The sequence below is a fragment of the Ptiloglossa arizonensis genome, chromosome 7 (genome assembly GCF_051014685.1).
Source record: "Ptiloglossa arizonensis isolate GNS036 chromosome 7, iyPtiAriz1_principal, whole genome shotgun sequence".
Classification (NCBI taxonomy): Eukaryota; Metazoa; Arthropoda; class Insecta; order Hymenoptera; family Colletidae; genus Ptiloglossa; species Ptiloglossa arizonensis.
Window position 1 is genome coordinate 11,717,456 of NC_135054.1, and position 15,038 is coordinate 11,732,493.

The window sequence follows — 15,038 nt, forward strand, 5'->3', positions numbered from 1 at the left end:
CTCGAGGTCGTTGTTGTTAGAGATTCGAAAAAGAATTAGTCGGTAAGCCGAGTAATCTCTAGATTGAACCGTTTCTCCTGATCGACGAATCGTCGTCTCGTTCGAGCAGATATCCGGATTTTGGCCAGCGGACCGACATTGGTAATCAGTGAACGGAAGGAAGGCTCGAGGCGCGGAACGCGAAAGGGTGAGACAAGAGAGAACATCGGTGGAGGGTGAGGTCGAAGTGATGACGGGCGAGGAAGGAAAGTGCGGGGGTGGAACTGGCACTGGCGGGGCTGCTGATGGTGGAAACACGAACACAAACGTTACAGACAACGCGAACAATGTTAACGCCAATGTACACGCGAATGTTAATGCCAACATAAATGTCAGCCAACAGAATGGAGGACCAGAAAAAGCGCCTGTTGTCGGCAGTACCAACGTGGAGACGTTACCTCGCCCTGGCAAGCAGGTAAGAGAATCGCAACGATACTACGATATTTGCTTCATTTTTAACCCTCTCTGACCCGATTTATTGTCAGCGTTCCGTTCCAGATAGTGCGCAATCATTTATTTACAACACTTTCACCGGTATACGACTTACCAATATTTCAATATTTCACTAGAATATTTCCAATAATATAAATTGATATTAATGTATTTACACTCGGGAGAATATTAGTCGAAGAGAGAATCTTTAGACCGGGTAACTTGGTACTTATATCGATTGGATATTTCTGGTTAATTTTTCAACAGAGCACGTTATGAACGGTAAAATCTCGAACCAGGTATTATTCATAATTTAATAGGGATCACGTATTAGGTATACTTCGTTACCCACAACGAATACGAGTGACTACTATGATATTCCGTTCGTTTGATGGTTATGTAGATAATTGTGCAAAATTGTAAATTTACGACCGTGACGAAAGAGATATCGTACCTTTAACGACAAAAGCACAAAATGAAAAAGAAAATTGTTTTTTTTTCTTTTTTTTTTCTTCTTTCGATAAGAAAATATATAGATTGGAAAATCTGAAAATAAAAGGAAGTAAAATGGGCGTTTAATTATGTACACTTTTGCAATATCTGTGTCACGCAAAATGTCAGCAAAGGTGTGTGCGGTGACGTGCACGTAATGTATATACAATTATTTCCAAATGTTTATGACACCGTTTCTACGGTAAAATATATGAGATTTTAGTAGTTGAACGATTATTACGCAATTTAACGCGTACGTTGTTTTTCATGGAAATTCACCATTAATTTAATTCAATGAAGTATAGTTGAACAGTTTCGTGTAGAATATTTATAAAAAATATGTGTAAATGAATCGTTACATTCAATTAAATATTACACAGCACAGTCAAGATCTACTTTTCTACGTGCTAAATAAATATTATATATTCTTTGTACAAATACGCGACAAGGTGTAAAAATACGATTAATTGTTAATACTTGTTATTACGCGTGTTGTAAGCGGGTAAGCGTACGCACAGCAAATGATAATTTCTATACTTTGTTTTTTAAACGTATTCCACAGAAAATATTAAAAATTGAATAATTTTTAAACGACGGTACGAACAAATTCGAAGAGTTTGGTATCTTGCAAATTGAAACAAACGTTGCATCCCGAGGAGCACAGTATAGCGTTGTATGGTAAGGTTTGCGTAACAATACCGTATTTATTTTACATATTCGTCACGTGTATTCTGTTTTTCTATTCTTTCCCCGGCGTATTGCTCCAGGTTCGTGTTACACAACGATTATCACATCAACAGAGACGAGCGAGCATTCCTCGTTTAATTTATCTCGAGAAAGAACGATTAGAAACATATTTCACTAAACGAGGAAAGTTGATCCTTGTGCATTTGATTTTCAGTTCTCACGTTAGCGTAAGAATACGGATACTATCGATATCAGCTCGTAAATTATATTGTTTGATATCGAACAGTATCGAACACGTATCTACACAGGTACATAACTATCAAACGGGATAAATAACCATTTGGTAGTTCTACGAAAGTCTTGTTGTACATCGGGTCATTTCGTTTTCCAAAATGGAGAATATATAATTTAATAAAATGTTTGTACACTTTCAAAATATCGTGTTTCGTTTTCACCAAAAAAAAAAAAAACGAAATGACTTTTCGAACAACCCAATATATTTGATAGTTCTTAAAGTGTGGTAAAACTGACTACTTGACTACTTGGATACTTGATTAATTTGACTGCTTGGTGTCACAAGGTACTGCTATCGATCGAATAATTTCGTTACAAAAATATCGACACCGAAAATTGATACTAAGTACCTGGAGATTTCGATACCCTCATTTCGATACTTTCTATCAAGTATTTTGGTGTCGAATTGCTCGAATCTCACGGTTACCTAATCGTATCAGTTCCGTAAATAATTATTACGTCTTTACTCCGGCGTATCTGATAGCAACGACGATCAATGGATGCAGCGGACATGGAAGTAACAGGACTTGCTGCGTACTGTTTCTGATGGCGTATTTGTTCATCCATCCGTGATAATTTAGTAGTACGAATCGTAATTTAAACGCCGATGGAAGTCGAACGGACAGTGAGCACACCGTATAGCTCTCGACTTACGTGGAAAATTTCCTTTAAATGATTCTCATTTCGCATTTTACTTTCGAAGGGGCGACGAATGCAAATTTTCCTGCAGTTCTATTGATATTTCCTCGTATTTTTGGCCTTCTTTTTCTAACGATACGAATCTCTAAATATAGTAATACAAATCTCCAACAATCTTCACGATCGATGTATAATGGCTGGTGAAAATATAATATATATTCTTATAATAGCACTTTCGCCTGTAGGATAATATCTATTGCACTGCAATAATCGGTATGGCTGGAATAAAATTATTGATATGGCTGGAACAACGTAAGATCGTTGAGATTCCGTTGGTAGAATTTGAGGAAAACTTGGCGACGTATTATATACTAACGATGAATAATAAATTATTCATGTTACGCGTTTACACAATTTCTTCTGTAGCCTTCGTGCAACTCGTGTTCTTCGTAAACGTTGTGTAACTATGTTTATTATAATCAGATTTTTCAATTTGATAAATGGAATATAACTTGAGTTGCACTCAAAATGATACTTTAACATTTTTAACTTGCATAGATAGTGCACTAAAGAGTCGTGTGGATCAAATTGTTATGGTTATCGTAATCTATGTATACGAGGCATGTTAATTAAGGTCGGGAATGATTTTCATAGACTTATGCAGATTACTGTTTTTATTAATAAGTAATGCAAAGATTTCATTCGCTTAATGTATGTTAAATACGCTCAATGAAGTTTCTATTCAGGTCGGTAAAATACTGGTTCAAGTGTAAATCAATTGACCCTGGTCCTAACCAGTTGACGTTGTTAACATCGTCTATTATTACAACGGAACATTTTTGGAGAGCAGAAAAGTGTAACAATCTAACATTGTTTAATTATGCGTTTGTTACGTTTAGGAATGTTTATTGTTCTATATGTTTAGATGATACGTGAAATGGAAGGAATGATTCTAGTCAAGGTTGTATTTAACATTTTTTGTGATTCGAAAGTTTAGGAAAAGTTTTAAAAGAAATTAACGATGTATTGAGGTAATATCAATTAGTATCGTTAAAATTTAGTTCATTATTGTTAGAAGTGAACCTTTACGAAGTGATGCGAATTGAATCAATGAAACTTTGTAGTTGGTGAAAGAACTGAAAAATTTAGATTGGTATTTTTCAAACTTTATCTTAATTTTAATAGAAACAGACCGAAAAATGACGAATACATCGCAAGCGTAAAATTGATTAAAGTTTATAAAATATTTCAGCGGATTCAATATTCAAATTTTTTATTTTTCGGTTTCTCTTTCGATATTTTTATCAGCAACGATACTAAATTTTTGATCGGGTGGTTTTCAGAAGAATAAAATACTGGGAGAAGCATTTGTTTACTCTGCTATATAATTTGTTTATTTTTCTTCTCTGAACATGTTCGAGGATCCTGAGGTTTGCACGATGATGCGTTAAGTGTGTTTGATTTCACGTTTTTTTCCAAGAATGGTGGTAGCTTGTTGTCAGTGGTTAATAGCTATTATTTCGCAATCATTCGAAAAAAATTTCGAGGCTCCTTTCGACCATCTATTGTGATATAGACAGAATTGTTCATTTCCTGGTGCTCACAATTGCCCTAACATTTATTCCTTGTAGTATAAAAAGGGGAAATTTATGTACAATTTGTACTAATTTTTACGAGTTCTTTGTTTCGTAGACTCAAATCTATCTGTAAAATTCGTAAAAGTTTCGAGACTGTTTTTTAGTTCTTGAAATCCCCAACAAATTCAAAAACGAAAAATTGAGCGTTCTTTAGAAATCACAGACATTTCGGAAGCATAATTTCACGTCGATATTGATACTGATATATTAACAATGCGCATTGTCCTCTAAATTTGCGTGTGCAACGATACATTTTCAGTACACGAAATATGATTCGTTGTATTCCAAATTATTCGCGATTGTTGTTTGTATGCAATGAAAGAGCGAAAGAGAAAAGGAGTACTCTTGTGGTGGAATATAGGACACGCTTTTGTTCCTCAAGTTTCTCCTTTTAAACATTGTTGCTTTTGCAATTATATCACGGTTTATCGAATTGGTAAATTCTCCATTTTGTATTGAAGGCGTAGTGTATTTTTTATTTCATTCAATGGATCGAGAGAAATACATTTATTGGCACTACCAACGGGTAGTAACACGCACACTGAGGTGTAAAAAGTCGTGTTTTTATTTTTATTTCGACAAGTGTAAACAATATTATTGTATTCACATTTTGTTTCGTTGATGCACAATTGAATCGAGTCAAAGTGCATCTCTAGAGAAAAAGGGTTACCGTTACGGTACTTATTAAAAATTGTCGCGTTATTAAAAATTCTACACACAAAGCTGCAGTATATCTGACTACCGTACTGTTCGGCATCTGTGATTTGTACTCGCTTCATCTACGTGCCACCATTTATCTACTCAGCATGCACACTTTGGGCTCACGTAAAATTACGTCATACACCCATCGGTAAGAACCTCGTAAGTGGACCTCCATTCACGTTTCGAGGTCATGGCTACTATCTGAAATCGTTTTGGGAGTAGCTACGAACACATGCTCAAAAAACGGAACTGATGTATATATAGTTCGCAACATAGTTTTAGACGCAGTACGAAAAAAGTATTAGACAAAAGTCTCGACTCGATTTTATTATATGTGTATTACGAAAATTTGACAATATATTAATTTGTCATCACATCGTTCGTTTCACTATAATACTACACATATTTGAATCGATACGTATTTCTGTCTAAGAAATCGAGAATTGTGCTAATCGTTGATTTAAATTGTACAGAACAGTATTTTTTTATTTTTATTTTTGAATCATTTATTTAAAATATTTACATTGATATTCTGTATACATCGTAACGAAGAGATTGTTAAAAATGTTAACCTTGTGGTAAATGACGGAACGATTTTAATATACGCAATTATAGCTGTTTTCTCAAGTTTCATTTATACATACGTAAGCAGATTTTACTTTGCTAACTCAAAATTTCGTCAACAAAGAAAACAGTCGAGTATTGTCATTTCGGGACTGGTCTTTGTTAGTTTCTTTTACCAAAGAATAAAAACTACAGTAGAAAATACATACTTTCAACGGAAAACTAATTTACATTTTTTTCATCACGAATGATTTAAAACGTAGATTTCGTGCGATTACATTTGTACGTGCCTTGCTCGCGTGTGAGTCATGCGTACACACTTGGTATCGAATTTTGTAATGTCCGACATGGGTCATTCCACGTGAAATCGGACACTTTTTGGAACAACAATATCGGATTTTGCTGAAACTGGGGTTTGTTTGTAGAGTTCGCGATATTTAAACGAATCTCAAAATTCAAAGAATTCTTGATTTTACGTTTGCACGAAAGATAACGTTAATTTTTGTCCAAGAATTTATCAATGTTGAACCAGCAAGCGGGATGAGAATGAGCTTTTGGTTGTTTACAGTGAATAGGTATAATTTCAGTCTGAACAATTTTTGTAATTGTTTCGAATAAACGTGATTTTTGAATCCAGCAGAGATGAATTTAATAACTCGAAGAAAACAAAATAAGAATACGATATTTTTAAATCGCCCATATGACAATAAATCAAAGTTAACTTTCCATATTAGCATGTACTACGGTGTAACAAAATTTTTATCTACAAAATAATGTAATCGCGTCTTTGAGCTTGCGTATATTTTTATTACGAATATCTACTTTCACGAAAACTGTAAAATTGCGTAGACGAAATAATCAAAGACAATTTAAAAAAAAAAAAAAGAAAACAGGAACAATACGTACTTGATACACTCTTGTTTTCGCTGTAAATATTGAAAAGTTCGTTTTCATCCAATTGTTCGTTCAACAGTAACAATTTGTTCAAAAACAGTTAACGGAAGGAACATTTATCGAGAAATTGAAACGTTGCTCGAAAAAGTGCCCGATTTCCCACGGAGTGACCCATATTCGATTTGATTTTGTCGAAGGATAAAGGCAGCATTAACGATGATCCATGTAGGTCACTTATGTTGTATTTTATGCGAGGTATACGTCTTGTTACTCGTGACATTCAGCGGTAGGACGGATATAATTTCATGTACTTCGTACAGAGATGCATTATACACAGGTATTGTGTCTTTGTGCTTACGCTTAAGACAGCAAATGGTTAAAGACACGTGACACACCAATGTTACATCCGATTGCTCATAATGCGGTGCTGTGCAACACAAGCCCACACTTGTTGGGCGTACGTGCGTTTTTTATATTATCCCCGGGTTCTCAAAACTGATTAGGAAACGCTCGGTGCAATTGCTATGGTAATTCAGAAAGGAGCGGAGTTTATTTTGCACATACTTTTGAAATTCAAATTCCATTCAACCCATTCGTTTCTTTGCAAACTGTACGATAAACCGTGGTCAAATTGCTTTGTTCGAGACAAAGAAAACTTTAAATTCATTTAAAGTCATTTAATTATGATTTATTCACTTTAAACGTTAACGTTAATTTTTGTCCAAGAATTTATCAAATTATGATTATTTATTCACAATTTTAGCGGTTAGGCCAAAGAGTATACCCCAAAAGAGTCAATGCGAAAGTTTTCTATGCATTTCCACAAGATATTGCAAACGACTCCTCAATTGTACTCACTCGAAAAAATGTGCAATAACCTTCACACGAACGCAGTAAAGTTTCTATTTCTCGGTAAGAAACTAGAAAACACATAAATAAATAATTTTCCGGAAACAATTAAGGAATTACATCCCTGGAATATTGTAAAACTATTGGTAGGTGCAAGTATCGGAGACGAAGCGTACAGAATTCATTTAAAAGATTCTTTTCAATTTTTTCGAAGACTACACCGGAAGATCGAAACTTCAAACGGTAATTTCGCTGTTTAAACCGTGAAAATTACCGCGTCTGAAAAAAAAAATTACACGTATTCCTCGTTCGAGCCAATTTACATACCCGTGAAATCGTCATAGGTGAGGAACGATTCTTCGTTCAGTCCTTGTAGATATATTGAACATAAGTCGACGATAATCGGCGAGGGTCGTTATCAAGCAACTACGAAACGCACGAGAATTCAATGCACGCAATTCAAACGTACACTGTACCCACATACCCAGAAACAATGGTTCTAAAACCGAGATAAACGCGTGAATCGTTTCGTAAGTTCGTAACGTATCTTACCATTCGATGGAATCTAATATCGAATCGTGAACGCGGAGACGTCGGTCTAAACAGAATCATCGTGCACCACGCTGCGAGGAAACGTTGCAATCGTTAATATCAATTTCCTACGTACACGTATTTACTTTATTTGTTGCGTCGCGTGTTTACGCCGCGTGACGATCGTTGCATTCCTACGTACAATAAAATCAACGTGTGTATGCGTGCCGCGTAACGTACGTTACGTTCGTTACGTGTCACCGTAATCGTTGCACACGTGTCCATAAAAGATACGGGATGTCGTTTTTGTCCCGATACGTGTTTCAGTAACGAATCCAGCATCGATCGTTTATCGGTGCAAGATAATGAACGTATCCGATGGAACGCGTTTCCCACAGGGGACAGGAAGTCGGTAAAATCGGTGCAAGGGGAGACGTTCTTTGAGGCGTGCGAATGCACAAAGTTGTTCGCCGAGCGATTAAAAGGGTGTCTCGAACACGGTTGTGGTCGTTCGTACCCTAAAACAGCGACACGTGGCCAGAGGTTATCCCGTATTCGTTAACGTTGCTCGTCCGCTCACGGTTGTCCAGCGTTGTACACCTAATCAGATTCACGGGCTACGCGTATACGCTTTTTCGTTTTCTATTCGTCGATTCCTAACCGCATGGAACTGGGTTGCGAAACCGCATAAAGAGACGCGCACACGCGAGCTCGTTCCATCTATACCGTAAAGTTCGTTCCGCGGGGTGTAAAGAGCTGGACTGAAAATAAATGTTTTCACTTCGGCACATTATTGCAATAGCGTCGGAGCTTGAACAGGGAACGCGAGGCTCCGTTTACACCGGTCGAACGTGTTCCACGCACGTGTGCACATTCGAGATTGCAATAAAACGCATTTGCATCTCTCCGGTGACGCGTAAATGTAATAGTTTATCGTCAAGTTGGATTTCGATGGAAATTTTAAACATTCTTTCCAGACACCGTTCGACCGTCCATCGTGTATCTGTATCGCGAATTATCAGCCAGATACAGGCGTAGTTTCGTTGAAAAGAATTTTCAAGTGTTATTCTTGCGGGGCTGTAAAGCGATGTAGATATTCCGTGCAGCGTGCGTCAGGTCTAAATACGTGACTTAACAAAGAAATATAATTTGTACACTCGGGGGAAAAAAAAGAGAAAAAACTTGGCACCAGCTACCTACTACAGATGCACAGCTCTCCTCGGAAGGGAGTGCTTCACGAGGTTTCCCCTCGAGTGTACGTATTTTGTGCAATGTTCCTGTATAGGTAATTCGTTGAAATAAAATTTAGAAATTTACAAGTCTCTTTGTGCCACCGCGTTGGATCGAAAAGGAACGAGAACGTTACAAATGTTGCACGAACGAGCGAAGAATTTCGAAAGAATACGCGAAAGATAACACACATGGTATTGGGAGAGACGAAAGCGAGGAAATAAAGGTGGAAGCGAGAAAAGGAGTGGTGAAACACGGGGGAAACAATTTTAAGGAAGAGGAAAGAGTAAAATGCTAATGGAACGAAGAAAAGAAATGGAAATTGGAAAAAGAGACAGATTGATATTTATTGGAGAAATAAATTGATGCAAATTTAAGAAGTCGAAGAAAAAGGAGCGCAGAACGAGCACGAGTAGACAAAATCGAACAGAAAGAAAAGCAGTACGAAAGAGTAGTATAAGAATTTAATTATTCAAACGTTGCGACGAAGAAAGAGGCAAAAGATACTTGCTGGAAAATGAAGGGAACAGATGCAGAATCTGTGAAGAAAATACAGTATGCAGAAAATCTTGCGTCGAGTTATAACTATAACAAAAAATAATAATTTAAGCACGATAATGATCTTCTACTATTGAGTGAATTATAATTGTAATTACGGAACTGTAGATGTGTCTTCAATAATTCTTTTCAAAATAATCAAAACTATGATTCTTTCACAACTCGTTCTTAACACACGAATAAACGAAAGGTACAATGAAAACGCGAACAAATGAAGCGCAAAAAGAGTTTTCCGATAACGTGATGATTCGTTTGCTTTATTTAGATAGAGGGTTAAAACCGTGCACGCTAATATTAAATAAAAAAATGCAGAAAGACGAGAAGAAAAAATAAAACGGAAGGAAATATTTAAATTTAATTAGATTTAACACATCGCCGATACATCGAGTAATTAATGGTTACAAAGCGGAAGTGTAGTCGATTTATCGGAGATTCGGAGGTTACATCAGAATTTGACAATATATTGTAACGTAATATACAAAGCTCACACTATTATATATATAATATATAAAGCTTACACTATTATACATATAATATATAAAGTTTACATTATTGTATATACAATATATAAAGCTTACACTATTATACATATAATATATAAAGTTTTCACTATTCTATATATAATATATAAAGTTTACACTATTATATATAATATATAAAGCTTACACTATTATATATATAATATATAAAGCTTACACTATTATATATAATATATAAAGCTTACTCTATTATATATACAATATATAAAACTTACATTATTGTATATACAATATATATATTACATTATTATATATATATCCCCTTCAAAACTCAAAAGGCAAATGAAACAAACGTGTTAAAAATTACCACCACTGCTACCCACATATGGTCTCTCCTACCGTACCAATTTCTCCGCGAATTCCGGATTAACCTTGATTTCTGCAATTCTAATTAATTTAAACGATTAAGGCCGCTCGTACGTGGAAAGAACGCGAGTCCAAAAAAAAGGTGAAACTATTTCCCGGCTCGCGATACGTTTCGAAACCGCGGGATATACTTTTCCCGAACGTTATGAACATCTCTCGAGTAAATTTTGGCACGGTGCCGTTGATGCGTACTTACGGATGACGCGTAACGTCGTGGACGTCAGTGATCGACCCACTTTAATAGCGTCTGATAAAATACCCGCGTCATTAAAATCTTTGTAGGTGGCTGGAGTTGTTCATCCGACTCGACAATCAACCGCGATGTGTCACGAGCCCGAGTCTAATTTAATTATCAAATCGTGACGGCCTCGAAATGTCAGGCGTCTTCTCCGAGCAGCCGTTTAATAGAGCTTGCTCCAATGGAGCGTGACACTTTGTTCGCCATAGACTCCACCCGAAATGCACGATCGAAAAGTAGCGGGCCGGTTAAAGGGTCTTGGCCTTTTCTTGCGCACTCAATACTTTCTCCACTCTCCTGTTTCTCTCCATCTCCTTTTTTCCCTCCACGCTTCTCCGACCCCGTAATCCGTCTGCCACCCTTTCTCTGACCCTCTCGCCGTTAAACTGGGGTTCATGACACCCCCAACGTCATTTAATTTAGTCTCGAGGGCTCGGGGAAGTGAGCCACTCGTACGTACAAGTGAGGAGCGCCCTCAAACGATTTTCGAGTCTTCCAGCTTCGTCGGTTTACTTATAATTAAGAAACGCGGAAATTCATTTTAATCGTAGAACACTCTTGCACACGGTGGCTGCAATTATTGAGAACGATATAGATTCACCGAAGAAACGAGGTACACTTTCGTGTGTGTCGAGTGAGGGAGGAATTCGTTGATCGAGAACAGATTTTTTTTTTTGTTAACATTATTGCGCGCGCTACTTAATTTGTTTTCCCTGTGACGCAGGATGAATGTAACATCTTTTGGCGAGTATATTATTTTGTATACGTTCTTGATACCTCGCGTATATTATCTTGGCGCGTTTAACAGCGCGGAAATGCTGCTAAGAAATCTTTTCGCGAAACGGTGAGATCGATCGCGGTAACGTTGGTTTCAATGGTTCGGTTGAATCCTTGCCGTCAATTTGTCAATGGCTGACATTACAAGGTTGAACGCAGACGGTTCCGATATAAACGATTGTACAGAGAAAACAAAAGAAAAACTGTTGGATCGAATTCATCGTGGATGCTCCAATTCTTCGTTTAGCGATACAGCAGTACGATGTGAAATTGTTCCAGGTTTATTATCACGGTTCGGGTAATTGTAATAAACGATGGAAATAAATACGCGAGGGCATAATCAACAAGAAGAAAAGTTGTATAAAATTTATAAAGCAAAACAAACTATTCTTAGCAATTGATCGGTGCAATAACCTGCATCGATTAATATAGTTAGACGGTACTTGGTGCAACAACCTGCATCGATTATCGAGTACTGGCTTAGATTGGATATTTTTTCTCACACGCGGGAGTATTCGTAGCGTATTATCAGGATAATATTAACCCTCCCGTTGCACGGGAAAAATTCTAAAATCAATAACACCGAGGGAAGGAAAGTAGTACAAGTCGGTCCTGATTCATTTTTCCGGTCTCGGTTTCGAATCTTGCCAAAGTAACATCGTTAGCTCTGAATATCTCTGTTTTGTATAATTTTGTTCCTTTGTTCCCAAATTAAAGCGACGAAAGCAACAACGAGTCAAGAATAGATGTGGTTTTACGAAAACGATTGATTGTACGTTATTTGAAAGTCTAATTGTATTACATGTATTAGATAATTTCACAATCAAGGAATTCGATTTACTTATATTTTTTTACTTTATTACTTATATTTAGGAGTTCGACGGTGTCGAACGTTTATTTTTCTTCTCATACACACACACGTACGTACGCACGTGTACACAGAAACGTTAATTCGTTCACAGTTGTACGCGCAGTCGTTCTTTCGGATATAAAAAGAATACAACATTGCAATATCACCGTGCTCGACCGATGGAAATTTCGTTGAAACTTATGGACCGTGGTCACCGTTCGTAATTTATTCACGGGGAAATAAAACGCGAATGTTTCATCAACATTCTTTCGATTTCTCGTAACGTCGTTCCTTTTTCGTACGCGAAACTTTTCGTTCGGTGAAACAACAAGTTTACGAGATATTAAAATTGAATCTGGCAAGGCTAACTGGTATGTAAAAATACGTGCATCCTTCCGTTACCAAAGGGAGATAAATATTTGAAACATTGCAAGTTTCGTGCGAACTTTTACCGTTTCGTTGAAATGTCGACGTGTTAAACGTTCGAAATATAATAATGTACAAAAATGTATACATACGTACACGCACACGTAATTATATACAACGAATAAATTGGGAGAAATCGTATCGATGGGGAAAAACACACGTAAGAGCGTATAAACGTTCAAAATATAATAATATAAAAAAAAAAATATATATACAAGCACAAGTAACTATATACAATTAATAAATTGGGAGAAATCGTATCGACGTGGATAAAACCACACGTAAGAGTCCACGTGTCGAAATCGGAGATGGTTGTTTTATCTTTGATCGGAGTTCACGTTCCGCGAGAACAAACGAGGAAATGGTTTTTCGTTAACGTTTTAACCAATACTGCGTTACTTTCTTTCGCGTTTAAGTACACCGAGACGCTTGTATCGAGCAACGTTAATTAAGCAACGGTGTCGATAGCGATTGAACGATAGACGGATGAGGTGATAAGGGGGTTCGTGGATGCGGAAGGACGCAAAGAAGGAGGTAAGCGGAACGATAGGAATAGGGGGCGGTTTGCTGCAATAGCGCTGCCGCGTTCATATCGACCCAAACCTCCAGACTCCATCTTGCTTGTCCCACATATACCTATGTATGCACCGCATATACGTGCCCGTATTACATGCCCGCGCACCTACACCACAGACCTGCCCTGCTCTCTGCCGTGTTTTACTCTTCTTTCGCCTCGTTTTTCTTTCCTTTATTCCCGTGCCCTTTTCTCTTCCTTTGGCGTACCACCATGCCCGGGAAGTGTCTCGTTGCAACCGTCTGGAATCGACATACAATACACCGATTTCTACGCCGGCTGATAGCTACACGAGCTGGAATACATTACACTTCCGACTTTCTAAGTATCTCTTGTGGTGCGTCGAGAAACTCTAGATTCAAACAGTGCGAAATCATTTTTATCACGATGGTGTTACATGTTTGGAGGGATAGCGCCGGCCACATCGATAATGACGGATCTACGCGTATCGGTGCGCACGAAGATGTTCTTTTTTTTTTAAACAGAGAAATATAAATGTATCTATGCACGTACGTATATCGGAGAACGGAGACCGTGTCCAGTGGAGTTCTTTTGCACCGTTGTTGCGTATTTTCAACCCTCTAAAGCGGTCCGATAACGTTACGTAACGCTAGAAACGAGAACGATTCGATCGATATTTCTATCGGTACGCGACAATTGTGAAAACGAAAAACCGCGTGGAAATATTTTATGCGCCACGGTTGCGGATAAATGTTGCGTCACGGTCTTGTGACAACGATGCCACGATACGTACGTATGTTCCATAATACCGCTAAAATCGAGAAAGTACGCAAATACGGTATCGTGTTCTCGTGAGCAGCAACCGGTGCAACGATTGCCCGTTAAGATTCGAAAATTTCTACGAATCTCGGATCGGTCACCTTTAGAGTGAAGTAAATATAGCAGCAAAAGGTTACAACATTGAAGCATAGTGATCTACTTTGTCGTTGAAATCACGCCCGACCCGAAAGTTGGGGCGACCCGACGCGCAAACGTTGCATAAATTGCGAATGAAATACCGACTTGGACGTCATCGATCATTAACCTGGATATTTTATAACCGGTCTTGACACGTTACTAAACCGGGAACAGAATTTAGGGGAAATAAACGGAGACAGGGGTCATCGCTGGCTATGACGTATGCGATTCAATTTTTCAAATTCGCAACACCGTTTGCAAACACTCGAAACTCTGGGCTACGTAACGAGCAACACGGTGTACCCTGAGTTGTTTGCTCGACCATTGAAAGAGTGCCACGACTGGGTCGCTGGAGATGGATTTATTGTTTACAAGTACAGGATCATCCTACTTTAAATTCTATCCCTGCGAGACCTTCGTAGTCTTTAGCGCGATGCTGAGTTAAATCGTTCCACTGTTCATCAATTTTGTACGCTGTTACTTACTTAACCTACTTTTCGAAGAAAACGAGGAAGAATAAAAGGCATCGGGCACACGCGTACGTACAATCCTACCCTTAAACAGAGTTCAACTGAGTTATCACTCGCGATGTATTTTCATTTGAAATATTTCTTGATATTTAGTTACGTCGTAAGCTTTCTCTCGCGAGACGATGGGAGCTTCTTCTTACCAAGATGAAACGTTATACCGTGATTTCCTTTCTATTCGTTTAGAGAGAAATAATTTTGTATAAATTATCCAAGGAGGATCAACGGACACGGTCGGAACGTAATACCGCGAGATCGTGATTGTAAATATTGGT

At 37.7% G+C, this 15,038-nt stretch overlaps 1 protein-coding gene across 22 annotated transcripts in view; it reads left to right on the forward strand.

Moving 5' to 3' along the window:
• Positions 1–15,038, forward strand: part of LOC143148799 (uncharacterized) — a 113,986-nt gene that overhangs the window by 2,095 nt on the left and 96,853 nt on the right. For all 22 annotated transcript variants that reach the window (XR_012992589.1, XR_012992592.1, XR_012992593.1 and 19 more), the window contains exon 2: positions 110–454. Coding sequence is in view for 6 of the 22 variants with exons in the window: in XM_076315452.1 (XP_076171567.1) it covers positions 230–454 (225 nt within the window). In the remaining 16 variants the exon portion in view is untranslated. The remainder of the gene's footprint in view (positions 1–109; positions 455–15,038) is intronic.